The sequence below is a fragment of the Ilyonectria robusta genome (genome assembly GCF_021365365.1).
Source record: "Ilyonectria robusta strain PMI_751 chromosome Unknown BGZ61scaffold_1, whole genome shotgun sequence".
In the NCBI taxonomy this organism is placed as follows: Eukaryota; Fungi; Ascomycota; class Sordariomycetes; order Hypocreales; family Nectriaceae; genus Ilyonectria; species Ilyonectria robusta.
Window position 1 is genome coordinate 1,857,530 of NW_025764435.1, and position 12,851 is coordinate 1,870,380.

The following is a 12,851-nucleotide window of genomic DNA, read 5'->3' on the forward strand; positions in this document are numbered from 1 at the left end:
AAACAGGTCGCCTCACACTCGGCCCCGCAATAGCCGCCGAAGTCGACTCAGCCGCACAAGGCTGTGAGGGACAAACGTCTATGGTCAACGGATTCTCCACTAGTGGGATTGCGGCGTGTAAGGCGAACGATGCCTGGCTAGGGTTCCCTCCCAAGTCTGCCTCGCTCGTTCATGATCGCAGCCCAAGTTCATAAACCTCCCCTCATCACCACCGCCCAAAATTCCGTATCGTTTCCTGACGTTAATAGTCGCAGCGACTGCTTCAGAAAATGGAACTTGGCACTGTCGTATCAGCAGTTGATATCTGCCACAGGTACTTACTTGGCTCAGCCCCTCACACCTCCCTTGCTCCGCCCGAGCATCTCGACCGTTTCTGATCGTGCTTTGAACCAACCTAGGTGCATACTATTCATAATTGAGCACTGTGAAAATTACAAGGCCGCCAATGATGAGGTGGCGGAGCGCATCGCCATTGTGGAAGTCAGTTGGACTCGGACGCGGATGCAGACAGACTTCCTCCAGCCACTAGGTCCAATCATTGACGCCGAGCATCACCGCGTCCTGGACAATGTCCTCGGCATCCTAGCAGCCAAGCTCTCGTCCGCAGTTAGCAGCCTCAAGTCTGTTCTCGCAAAGAAGAATAAGAACGGTAGCGAGGCGAGGGAAGGCTTCCTCGGATTCTCGAAAGGGGTTCGGAAAGCCAAGTATGCCTGGGTCAAGGATGCACTTGACGACGTTATTCGAGACCTGGAGGAGTGGCAGAGGCGCTTCGATCCCTCATGGTTCCTCATCATGCGGATGGCGAATCCCGTCATCGACAGCCAGCTCCATGTGGCTATGGGGCGACCTCCATCAACACCACAGCATCTTGCCGTTGGATCAGAGCAATCGTCGCAACCAACACCTCCCCGACCCCCTCCGTCGCCGTTCGGGCCCAGACGACAAAGGTCAGACCAGCAACTCCATCAACCCCGTCCGAATGCCATCCTCGCCACCGGACTACAGCAAACCTCTTCTCCATTATCATTGGCCGATGGACTCAGGACGGCCCTCCGTCCCAATGGCGCTCGCCACTCGATCTTCCTCCCTCCCGTGGCTTTCGATTTCACGCCCATACCGTACTCAAAGGCCAAGGCGGCCCGCCGCGGCGGCTCCAACGATCGCTGGTTCATCGTCGACTCATTGGCCTGCAGACCAGGAATGGCTGACACCATGACAAACGATGTCCGCGACTTGGCTCAGAAGCTCTCCTGTGCTGATCCGCTGACATTCGGCCTCCTCAACTGCAAGGGCGCCATGAGAATCACTGACCCTCGCCAACCTTCGCGCATCTTCTCCTTTGACCTTTTCTTCCGCATCCCAGACGGCTTAGAGATACCCCAAAGCTTGCGCCAGGTCTTCCTCCTCTACCCTGGAGGCAGCGACTCTGCTCTCTCCATCACTCGTCGTGTACGCATCGCGCAGCAGCTAGCCAAGTCGATCAGTTACGTCCATACCTTTAATTTCGTCCACAAGAGCATCAGCCCAGAGTCTATTCTCCTCCTAGAAGACCTCGAATCCTCCCACAGTGCTACTTTCCTGGTTGGCTTCGATCGCTTTCGCTCCGCCGATGGTGCCACGATCCGTCAGGGTGACAGCGCCTGGTACCAGAACATCTACCGCCACCCCAGCCGTCAAGGGGAGAGTCCCGAAGACACATACCGCATGCAGCACGACATCTACAGCCTCGGCGTCTGTCTGCTTGAAATTGGTCTCTGGCAGTCGTTTGTGGAGTATCCTGCCGACACACCGAGTCCTGGTGGGCCCATCCGTGAATTCGCAAGCCATTTGATGCCCCGTGGCGGTAGAAGCATTTCTCCCGCGGTGATGGGCTTCCAGGCCAAGCAATACTTGGAAGATTTGGCAAAGGAGAAGCTCCCGCAGGCCATGGGCGAGAGATACACTCGGGTCGTGCAGTCATGCCTGACCTGCCTAGACGAGGACAACGAGGATTTTGGTGGTGACGCGGCACAGCAGGCAGCAGCCGACCCGGACGGCATCCACCTCGGCGTGTGCTTCTACGAGAAGATTCTTGAGCGACTGAATGAGATAGTGATTTGATCACGGCGATGATGATGAAGGAATGGTGTACGCCTGCTTGGCGAACTGCTATAATGTATCAGGACCGTTATTTGAATCATAAGGTACCCATGAGGTGACTCATGCCAAGAAACGACAGCAAAGGAAACACAATCTGCTTACCGCCCCGCGCACAGTAACTGACATGCTGCAATTCACAAAAGTTGCGAGATGCCTAGGATCAGCACAGGAGATATCAGAGGCAGGCTAAGCAAATTTGGTCGGAGAGCATCAAGCGCTAGAAAGAACAGGGCCAGTAACGCCCGCTCGTCGTACGTAAGAAGCACAGCGGAGACCCATTTGAAGATCCATTTTCCATGCATAACTCGAGCCAGCCGTCAGGGTTTAGATGCAAACAATGGAGCTCCTCCAGGCTCCTGCCGTGGTTGAACCTGAGGTGTAAGTGAGCCTCAGGTTGACGAGCCAGGCAAATTCTGCCGCCAGCCCTCCTCACCGCCCTGGAAATCCACTATATAATTCTCGCTCGCCCGCCGCCCTTCTAATTTTTTTCTTTCCTTTCTCCTTAGCTCTCTTTGCCTTTTGGCTTAGATCAAGTGTAGTATCTGTTCTTTTCAGTTTAATCTCTGAAAGATCTCTAAGGAGATCAATCTTGATTATTCCTATTTTTGGTTCTCGGGAGGTTTCCTCTGTGCTTGCACATGATTCCACCCACAGTGTCCCTGGTATTACACTGCCTCCAGGTGATGCGAACTGCACTGAGCTCACGTTTTTCATTGCTCCTCAGGCTTGCTTGGGTGGTGAAGAAGATCACCCTTTTCTTGGGGCCCGATCTCTAGCAGTGCTGTGTGACATGCAACTCAACCCTTGACTCACTCTGAAATCTACCAACCTGCTCCGTGGTCTATTTCTATTTTTGTGCAAGGAAGAAAAACATCGACCCTTTACTCACCGCGACATCCTGGATTGAGTGGATGTCGAGGTCCATCAAAACGGCCAACACTTCAATCCCCCTCGTAAATTTCTGCCATCGTACTTGAAGCGACGCTGCCTGTAGTGTACACTTTCCCCCAGAGGTGTGGAGTGGCCCAGTTGTGTGTGCTGCCTGCGGACCACTGCGACGCCTGATTCTCGAGGCACTGGATGACCGCTTGACACCGTTCTCCCGTGCCTGGACTTGCGTCAGGCATGCTACTCACCGCCTTGTCCTGTGTCCCGTGGTGATGGCTATTTCCTACTGGACTCTCGTGGACATGGCCAACCGCCATTTGCTCTTGAATCTCTAGGGTAGCTGGTTTTTCAGCACGCTGCTGCTGGAACTCATTCATGCTTCTACTCACCCCAATACGTCTGTCCCTGATGTTTATTGTGTGTTAGGCTCTATCTGTACTTCCCATACACGTTGTAGGCTCGTATGCGATGTGAAAGGGACCACCGTGATAGCTGGGAATGATGGTCCTTGATGATGTTGCTTCTGATGGGATTCGTTCGCTCACTTGCAATGTCCTTGGACTTCTGCCCAACGGAACACGCAAAGTGTCTCGCCCGTCCAGAGAAGGACCATACATACAAATGCTGCAACAGTCACCCGCACGATAGCTAGTTGTTATGAAGTACAATTCGCCATATCCTGACATCCCACAAAGCTCCAAATCGTCGTGTGCTCATTACCAGAGTTCTGTACCTTGGTGCGCCAAAACAGGGTTAGCGCGGGCCCTGCACCAGCTCCTCCAAAAAGTGCATCTGCCGCGCCCGCCTTAGGGACGAGCAACCGATCATTCAAACTCCAACCGCCCTCCGTCTCCCGTCACGAATCAGAAACAGGATCCTCCTTTCGCCTCCTCAGGACTCTTCACAGCGGTAAACGGTGCGGTGCATATCCGCGCTGCTACGACGACACCATGGCGACCCTCGGAGGATTCCTCAACAGTACGGCCAGCCCTCCAAATCCGAGCTCGAGACACCCACGCTGACCACAACCCCGCGCTCCAGAGAAAGTCCTGATTGTCACGGCCGACTCTCGCATCCTCGTTGGCACACTGGCCGCCTGCGACCAGAGCACGAACCTGGTACGTCTGCCCCAGTACCTCCAAGGCTCCTCACCATAGATGTCCTCATGCTGACCGCATCGTCTCCCTCGTACAGGTCCTGAACAGTGCCACGGAGAGAATTATTCGGACGACCGACGACCCAGAGCCCTCCGCCCAAGTGCCGCTCGGCCTCTACCTCGTGCGCGGAGACAACGTCTGCTCGATTGGTCTCGTCGACGAAGCGCTCGACGATAGCATTAACTGGTCGGAAGTCAAGGGCTCGGCGATAGGAGGCATAAAACACGTATAACGGAATCGACTAGAAACCTCCATGATTTGCATTTGTTGTTTCCAGGGCATGGCATCCACTGTTGAGAGACACGGACGTCTCCTGTTAGGTGGTATTGGTAAAGATCACGGCGTTTGATTACGAGGAGTTCTAGACAATCTATTTGGCATTTCCAAGGGTACGTGCCCATTCAATTTATCCATCTCGGTTTATCCAAATGTGCTAATATATATACCTCGCTATTGAAGTGTTTATACGTTCATCCAAAAAGTCTCTGCATCAGAACTTCCTTAAAGATCTCTTCACCAGGAGACTCGATGAGTCGGTTGACTCGGTTACCCTTGCGAACACTCAACCAGGCCATCTCATCGCCAGGGACTTGGTCCAGAGCCACGAATTCGGGGTCATCATCTGGATTCTCGGTGGAGGCTACTGCACCCTCAGCAGGCTTGGCCCTGTGACGGTTGTCGATGACGTGCATGCCGCGAGTCCACTGACCAGCGGTCTCAACACGGATATCCTCTGGCTTCGCGGGTGTCTTCCACTTGGGATCGTCATGGGTCAACATGTACCAAACAGTCAGGGGATCATGCAACGAAAGGCCTGGCTCCTCTCCGTCTCGGAGAATGTCCTCGATTTTCCCAAAAGCGCCATTGACGAAGTGTGCGGACCAGATGGCAAGGGGGCTGCCAGCATCAACATGTGCCTTGACGTTCTCCGCAAAATAGCTCTTGGTGATGAGATGGGGAGTGGTGATGTCGAGAGGGGCGAGCGTCAACTTGAGTTGACGAGAGAGCCTGGCGGGATAGGGGGGCAATGTCGAGAGCTCCTGGGGAAGCGCCGGCATAGTGGCATGGGGGTTGAATGACGTGAGTGCATATACTCGGGCGGCGGCAACGGCGTCGGCGTAGCAATTAAATTCGGCGACAGGAGTCGCGTTGCCCTCGCAATGCACAGCTCCGCCCATGACCACAAGTTCCTTCACTCGGAGGAATGTCTCCGGGTCTGCGGCAGCCGCGAGAGCGACATTTGTCAATGGGCCCAGAGCCAGGATGGTAAAGGTATCGACAGGGTTTTCCTTAAGAAGGCGAAGGATCTCCAGATGAGCCGGAATCTTGGATGGTGTGAAGTGGGGAGAAAAATCGTCTGGGTTAGCCGAGTTGTCACCATCCTTGAACAGACTCTTCCAAGTATCCGCAGGGCTTAGTTGCGGATGGGCCTCGTGAACATTGTGTAGCCCATCGATGCCATCTGGGAGATATTCCGTCAGCTGAGGTAGTCATGAAAACGGGAAAGAATTCGACTTACGGAAGTAGTCAGCCATTAGCTCCTCATCACACAGAGGGTGCTCAGGCCCAACTGCAACAATGGGCTTGCTCGCCTTCATTGCTCCAAAGCCTTCGGGCTTTCCAGTCGACTTCCTCCACTCGAGTTCCTTGTCGAGAACGTGGAAGAGAGAAACCACATTATGAAGGGTGCTACAACTGGGTCAGCTTTGGCAACCGTGCGGTATGTAGAGGAACTATACCTTGTCAGTGGGACGTTGCCATATGTGACCGAGATCATGGCCACATCGAGTTCTTCGGGAGCGGCACTTAGAGCCAGGAGCATAGCCAGGACATCGTCGACGCCTTGAGACACGTTAGAACACGACAAAAGAAGTGCCGGTTGTGGTGCAAAATCTTACCTGGGTCCGTGTCGATGATGATTCTGTGCTTGGACGCCATCTTGGTCTGGAGGCGAGTGTTTATACTGAACGCTCGGGGTAGTGATGAAGTACAGGGAGGGTGAAGCAAGGAGCTGAGCGTGTGGAATGCTGTACAGCCCGCAGATTCGAGCTAACAGTCCCGAACAGAAGACAGATAGAGACTGTCTGAGGCCAAAAAATATATATGAGAAAGCAGCAAATTTCTTGAAAGGACAGCTTCCTCTTTTAGCGAACTGCGAGATGTCAAGATAAAGGCTGAACTAGGTCATGCTCGACGGAGCCTTGGCATTTCCCCTCTCTTAGTTTTGGGCAAGTGGAAGGTGGGGTGGTGGCCGGCTGATGAGATAAGCCCCTCAATGTGGACGGCTCCGACGATCTCAACATCGGGGCACGCCGATACTTATAGACTAAGCGAGCACCCTGTGGGCTTAGAGTTGGAATAACCAGGATGGAATATCTCCGTTTACCGCTTTTCCCAATTTAAGGCATCCAAAGGGGTGCGAACCATGCGAACCATGAGAACTTTGGATAACCTGGATGGTGGTCTCGTCAAGGTGCTGCGGTGCTGTGGCGACTGAGCTGTTGAAAATATTTCGGTCCAATCCGGCTTTGCCAACAACACGGTGAATTCCTATTCGAGATGACCTGTGGCTATTACAAACATATAGCCATCCAGTCCCGTTCCCCCAGCCCTGACGCCTAGCTCTTCGAAGTTGAAGACAAGGGAAGCCCTGTATGGGTTACTAGCCTTCCGTTGGGTCGATGCTTTCCAAGCCCAAGCAATTTATTCGCGTCTATTTAGTGACTCCTGATAAACACCGGTTTTTATCCTCTTCTATCTAGTCTAAATGCAAGTCCCAGTCACATGTTTTTACTTTTTTTTCCGTCTAACCAGACAGGTGGCCACTAGGTATCATCAATTCAATCATCGAGGTGGCGGTCCAAAGGCTGCTCCTCGCATTTTGGGTTTCTCAATTTTGAGACATCACTTAATCATCCCTGAATGCTTCATTGCGGGCTTGGAGGTTTTTGTCGGACTCGTCCTTGGACGGCCGGTTGGCAATCAAACGCTGATGAGTTAGTCTGGAGCTCCATGATAAAATTGGGGATATATGCTTACCACAAGATTTCGCAACAGAATGGCAATCGTCACTTTTCCAACAGAAGGCACGTAAATGGAGGCCTTCTCCTTGATGGCCGGGCCGTCAAAGTTTCTGTACGACGAGAAGTTGATGCAGACGGCACCCTCTCGGATGAGGTCGGTGGGCACCTTGAACGACTCTGACGGCACACCTCCGATAACCACATCGCTCAGGGGAAGGCACTGCTCCAAGCCCCAGCCCTCCTTGTCTTGGACCTGGTGGCGGACCTGCTTGATACCCTGGCCACGAGTGAACAGCTGGACACCAGTAATATCAACCGAGTACACGGTAGCGCCATCGTTGGCGAGGAGTGCTGCCAAAGGACGGCCGTTGACCTCGGATCGGTTGATGACGGTAATGGTCTTGCCGAACAGGCGGTTGCCCAAAGCAAGGATGGGGTTGTAGATCTGGAGGTGCTCGAGGATCTTGACGACGGCAAGAGGCGTGCAGGGAAGGATCGACTTCTTTCGGTTCTCGGGGGCATCGAGGAATCGGATGTTGTGGTACATGTTGTAGAGGAGCTTGTGTCGAAGGCCCTCAACGTCCTTACCAAGCTCGACCGTCTCCTGGACGTACTTGTCGTGGGTAGGGTTCTGGGGGAAGATGGGGTAGTAGACGATCATGCCGTCTACATTATCGTCCTCATTGGCTTTCGTGATCTCCTCCTCGAGGAGGTCCTTGTCGACGGATCGGAGATCAAACTTGAAGCCGCTATGGCATACATCAGCATCAGTCCCGGAGGCATTCGTCGCGTTACCGGGCAATGATCTGCAGGATTGTCTCACTTCTCTTCGCATGTCTTCTTGGACCACTCGGCATACTTGACGGCAGCAGGGTCACCGTTTGCGAGGAAGGCTGCCAGAGTGGGCTGGGCGGGGGCGTCCCCTTGCACCTTGGCGAGTGTCTCCTTGACCTCAACGAGGAGCTTCTTGGCGATGGTGTCGGCAGTGATGACCTTGCAGGTCTTGGGGATTTCTTGGGAGGCCATTTTGAGTTTTTGGTTGGTCGGAACCCTTCAGTCTGGAGGATCTGGGTTAGCATCCTTCCCTTCCACCCCAAATCTTGCTCACTCACAATGCGGCGAGGTCGGAATCGATCTGGGACTGCGATTAACCCCACTATCAAGCTTGCCTTTAGACGTCGCGGAGTCTGTGTCGAGCCAAACGCAAGGTCAGCGTGATGCTCAGATCGAAGGAATCAAGGCTGGAACCAGTCGAGAACTGCGTACCTGAAAGAGATGACTGACATCAATACGTGTACAGCAGTTGCAAGAAGAGGGGGATCATGTAAAGAGACCCCACCAAAGACAATGCCGCTCATGGAGGGGCAGTCGACTCGGGCCAGGAATTATCGCGAAAAAAAAAAAATTCAGCCGCGACCCACTGCCGACTAACTTACCTCCCACCTATGGGATGCGGGTGACGGCCTACCAGCGTCATGCGGAGAGAGAGAGAGAGAGCATGTGTTACACACTCTAACACGGTATTCTTCCTGGAAAAGGCAAATCTGTGACTCGGCCGCGTACCTTCCGTTATTTCCAGAAACATCACTCCGCGTAGGAATGGAGCCCACTGAAGCCCCTGAGCTTCCAAAGTGCGTTGGCTTTGGCCCTGCACGTACTTCGCACCTGCTTCGTGAATTGTATGGGCACAGTGCTCTCACTCAACCGTGCTCTCACTCAACAGTGCTCCCACTCAACATCCGTAGAGGTACCTGCCCACCAAGCAATGGAACGCAGCCAGGCTCGGCAAATACCAACCCTCTCCTCACACCATCATCACCTCAGGCGCTCATCACTCGCAACTCACCGGCGCGCCAATAGTGCCACGCCCAAACGTGCTGCCATTTTCCCCGACGTCCGCCAAGGTGGACCGCTGAAAGTGCCAGTAAGATTGGCCGAGCCACGCTCAATCAAACCCACCGCCCGTACCTCGCACGCCAGAAGCCGCGGGCAAGGTACCTGCGACGTGCATCTCCGCAGAGGTGTCCTCGCCCCACCGCTACCGTTTTGGCGTGTCCGGCCCAGCGAACCATCCACCGACTCCCTGCAGCTCGTCTGCTCGATCCGCGACGTTGCCTCCCTCACGCTGCGCAACAGGACTGGCCACAGTACTCTTTAAGCCACCTGGTGTCTTCTGTGACCCTTGCGCGAAGCTGGACCGTTACTTGATCATCTCTCGTCCCTTTCCAACCTTTTGCCCCCTTTTCATCCTCGTCACCCGCCTCACCCCTTCTCTTTCGGCTTTCTTTCCTCTGCCGTTGTTGCGCCGTCGACGCATCCCTGTTGAATTGCTGGGTAGGTCCGTTTACTGAAGACAATCTGGCCTCATGATTGCGACAGCTCAGCCTTGTCAGCTGTAAACTAAACAACCACCACCACGCCCAGCTTCTCCAACAAGACGTGCCAGTTCGCCTTCCAACCAATCTCTACGCTTTCCCCCCGAAGGGCATTGATCTCTTTACCAATCGCCCGTCCTTCTCACTTTACCTCCTTGGTCATCCGCACCTCCCCCTAGTTCACCCTCGAACATTGAACCATCGCCACGCGAGCCAACGACCCACCCCCATTCCATCTCCTACGACTTCAATATGGCGGACAACATGAACTACCTTTACACCATCGGTGGCTATGCCGCTCTGATTGGTATCGGTTATGTCGTTTACGTCTCGACTCAAAAGGACCGCAAGCGAACCGGCGCTCCTCTGGCCAAAACTCCCAAGGTCTTGCCAGCGGAGCCACGCAAAGAGGACAAGAAGAAGAAGCAACGCATGGCGAGCTTTACTTCCGAGGCCCAGGGATCCTCCAAGAAGGCAGCCAAGCCCAGAGCTAGTGCCGAGGTAGCCGAGCCCAACCCCTGGTTGAGCAACTCTCAGGACAACAGCAAGGATGATGTCGACAACATCAAATTTGCCAAACAGCTCGCCAAGGCACAGGAGGGCGCCAAGTTTGCTTCCAAGTCCGAGGGCGGAAAGCAGCGAGAGAAGTATGTCAAACAGTCCCGTGCCAACCAGATGGCTGGGAAGACAGAGGAGAAGGAATCGGCTCCCTCATCTACCACTGGCGCCGATGCGGATGACGACCAGTCACCCATTACTTCCCCCGAGGTTGGCCCTACCGTTGCAGGCGATGTCTCCGACATGCTTGAGTCGGTTCCGGCCCGCCCCGCCGTTTTGCGGTTGACCGACACCGCCCCCAAGCAGCAGAAGCAGAAGGTTGCCAAGGCAGCTGAGCCTGTTGAGACCAAGAAGCAGCGCCAGAACCGAAAGAAGGCTGAGGCCGCCAAGGCTGCTCGCGAGGAGTCTGAGAAGGAGCGCAAGACGCTCGAAGAGAAGCAGCGACGGACAGCTCGTATTGCTGAGGGCCGGGCCGCAAAGGATGGTTCGCAATTCATGGCTGCCAATGGGAGCAAGTCATCTTGGACTGAGGGTGCCCCCAGCGCCAACAAGTCTGCCCCGGCTACCCAGACTAATGGCTTCCACCAGCCGTTGGACACCTCTGAGCCAGTTTCTTCTTCTACCACCACCAAGCCGGCGGCTGCCGCTAAGTCGACTCAGGGTACCTGGGTTTCCTCTCTTCCTTCCGAGGAGGAGCAAATGGAAATGCTGAAGACGGATGAGGATGAGTGGAGCACTGTCAAGCCAAAGTCCAAGAAGGCGTCTAAGAATGAGTCTTCTGTCGACTCTGGTGACGAGCCTCAGGTCCGCCCTACTATTCAGCCCAAGCAGGCTGGGGCCACCACCAAGCCCGCCCCATCCTTTGGATCATTCTCGGCGCTGAGCACTCAGGATGGGCCTGCCGATGAAGAAGAAGAGGAGGAGGAGTGGGATGTCTAAACGCAAGCCATGACCAATCCAGACATCAACATGGTTGAACGTCAGTCATGATCCCTTCACCAGCACCTTGTACACTGGCCGTTAGGCAAACCACCATAAGCCCTTTCTTTTCTCTTCTTGTCCTTTTTCCTGTCCGTTTTCTTTTCAATCTTGTTTTTTTGTTCGCGCGCAAAATACTTGGATCCGAATGCACTGTCCAACAATCAACTGGACCGCGTTGTGACAGTGCAAGCGTTTGAGGCTGGAGTTAAGGTACCGGGGATATTTTTGGGTTGCGAAGGCATCCCCACGAGGCGGCTGAGTGGGGGATGAGACACAGGGTGAAAACAAGTCACGTCTAAGGACAAGAACCGAGGCCCCATGACGGTCGTGGAGATGGCGGTATGCGTGCATTTGATTGAGGAGGATGGCCAGTGTACACTGAAGCAGTTACCGAGTTCTCACAAGGAGATGAACAGGCTATAATATAAGTTGCAACTCAGATTTGACGGACAGTGGTGATGGTGCTATTGTATTCCCGTATGTGACCGAGTGATGAGACGTTCTAGGTTGTCTCGATAAATCCAACCTGACGTCTTGTGGACCATAAAAGAGCTATTGTTTCAAGTCGCACTGTGGATAAAGGGAAGGCGAGACAAGTGAGGGCTATACAGGACTGTGCGAAGGCTTCTCGTGGGAATGTGGCATGGTAGTATCCTGTGAGGGGGATGCGTGCAGGGATGGTCTGAGGCATGCAGGACGATAACGGAAGAGGACCCGGATTGAATGTGGAGGGTGGGATAGGGAAGTTGCGGGTAAAAGACATCTGCAAGAATTTGGGTCTACAAACAAGGAAGCCATTGGTGCCCTGGGTGCTCCGCGTGGCCTGGATCTTAGTCGAGCAATGGCTGCAGATACACACCGACCACACATAAACCGCGCGTTGTTATTTGTACCACACCATGGGCGAGTATTTTGTGCATAGGATAGGTCGCAAATACGTCTGGGTACGTCTCATGATAGCTACACATGGGCATTATGTTCGTAGGGAGTCAATGATGTTGCCTGTCAAGTCCGCAATAAGACCACGATGGCCGATGCAGAGAGTGCGATTGGGCGGGCGACGACAAGACGTCGGTCTTTTTGATCGGCAAGCGTAGCTAAAAGCAGTAAGACAGAGGATCCGTGGTTGACAACTGGGCCCTTGCATATCCTGGGGCGAATGGGATGCGGCGATGCAGGCTCATGTATGGCATGCACCACCCACAAAGCCCACAAAGTCCACCCAGTCTCTGGCGGAGGCCACGTCGGAAGGATGTTGCCAAGCCGGGTTGCGAGGGGGTGTTGGGCCGAGAATTGATCAACGGAGGACCGCCGAGAGGGGGGAAAGTGGCAGCGATGTGACGAGCGTGACGAGCGGGACGAGTGCGATTCGGACATGCGGGTTGCGAATGGGGCCGGGTGACGACAGACACCGGCTGAACTCGACTCGAAGCCTCCACCGCCTTTGCGCCAATGCGGGCTCGGTAAGGTCGGGGTAAGTTAAGTCTTTCCCGTCGGACTCGGGGGACCGTGGGTTACAAGGCCAAGAGCCGGCGGAGATGCATTCGCGGCGAGAATTGCGGCGAGGATTGCGCCCACGACGTCACCATTAGACCAACGCCTCCCATCTCTCGCTAGCAAATTGGGGCCGCGTCCGCGGTGACTTGGCGGCCGAGAGTTTGAGTGCGAACAGCAGCACCGAAAACCTTGAACCAAAGGTACCGTGTTACGGGCCAACTGTGTGTCTGAGA

At 54.4% G+C, this 12,851-nt stretch overlaps 5 protein-coding genes across 5 annotated transcripts; 3 read left to right on the forward strand and 2 right to left on the reverse strand.

Moving 5' to 3' along the window:
* The first annotated feature begins 25 nt into the window (after positions 1–25).
* On the forward strand, positions 26–2,195 carry BGZ61DRAFT_12679 (uncharacterized protein). The gene is made up of 2 exons (XM_046237101.1): positions 26–313; positions 399–2,195. The coding sequence occupies exons 1-2, from the start codon at positions 270–272 to the stop codon at positions 2,098–2,100; spliced, it is 1,746 nt and encodes a 581-aa protein (XP_046112089.1). The 5' UTR covers positions 26–269; the 3' UTR covers positions 2,101–2,195.
* Positions 2,196–3,977: 1,782 nt separating this feature from the next.
* On the forward strand, positions 3,978–4,416 carry BGZ61DRAFT_525453 (uncharacterized protein; the record flags this gene model as incomplete). Its single annotated transcript, XM_046252764.1, has 3 exons — positions 3,978–4,005; positions 4,069–4,145; positions 4,222–4,416. 3 exons carry the CDS (start codon positions 3,978–3,980, stop codon positions 4,414–4,416), a joined length of 300 nt encoding a protein of 99 aa, XP_046112090.1.
* Positions 4,417–4,654: 238 nt separating this feature from the next.
* Positions 4,655–6,122, reverse strand: BGZ61DRAFT_470762 (Inosine/uridine-preferring nucleoside hydrolase domain-containing protein; the record flags this gene model as incomplete). Its single annotated transcript, XM_046248122.1, has 4 exons — positions 4,655–5,646; positions 5,704–5,873; positions 5,924–6,026; positions 6,083–6,122. 4 exons carry the CDS (start codon positions 6,120–6,122, stop codon positions 4,655–4,657), a joined length of 1,305 nt encoding a protein of 434 aa, XP_046112091.1.
* A 970-nt stretch (positions 6,123–7,092) lies between these two features.
* BGZ61DRAFT_470763 (uncharacterized protein) lies at positions 7,093–8,233 on the reverse strand (the record flags this gene model as incomplete). The annotated part of the gene is made up of 3 exons (XM_046248123.1): positions 7,093–7,173; positions 7,224–7,956; positions 8,031–8,233. 3 exons carry the CDS (start codon positions 8,231–8,233, stop codon positions 7,093–7,095), a joined length of 1,017 nt encoding a protein of 338 aa, XP_046112092.1.
* Positions 8,234–9,834: 1,601 nt separating this feature from the next.
* BGZ61DRAFT_525456 (uncharacterized protein) lies at positions 9,835–11,079 on the forward strand (the record flags this gene model as incomplete). Its single annotated transcript, XM_046252765.1, has 1 exon — positions 9,835–11,079. One exon carries the CDS (start codon positions 9,835–9,837, stop codon positions 11,077–11,079), a length of 1,245 nt encoding a protein of 414 aa, XP_046112093.1.
* Positions 11,080–12,851: the final 1,772 nt, after the last annotated feature.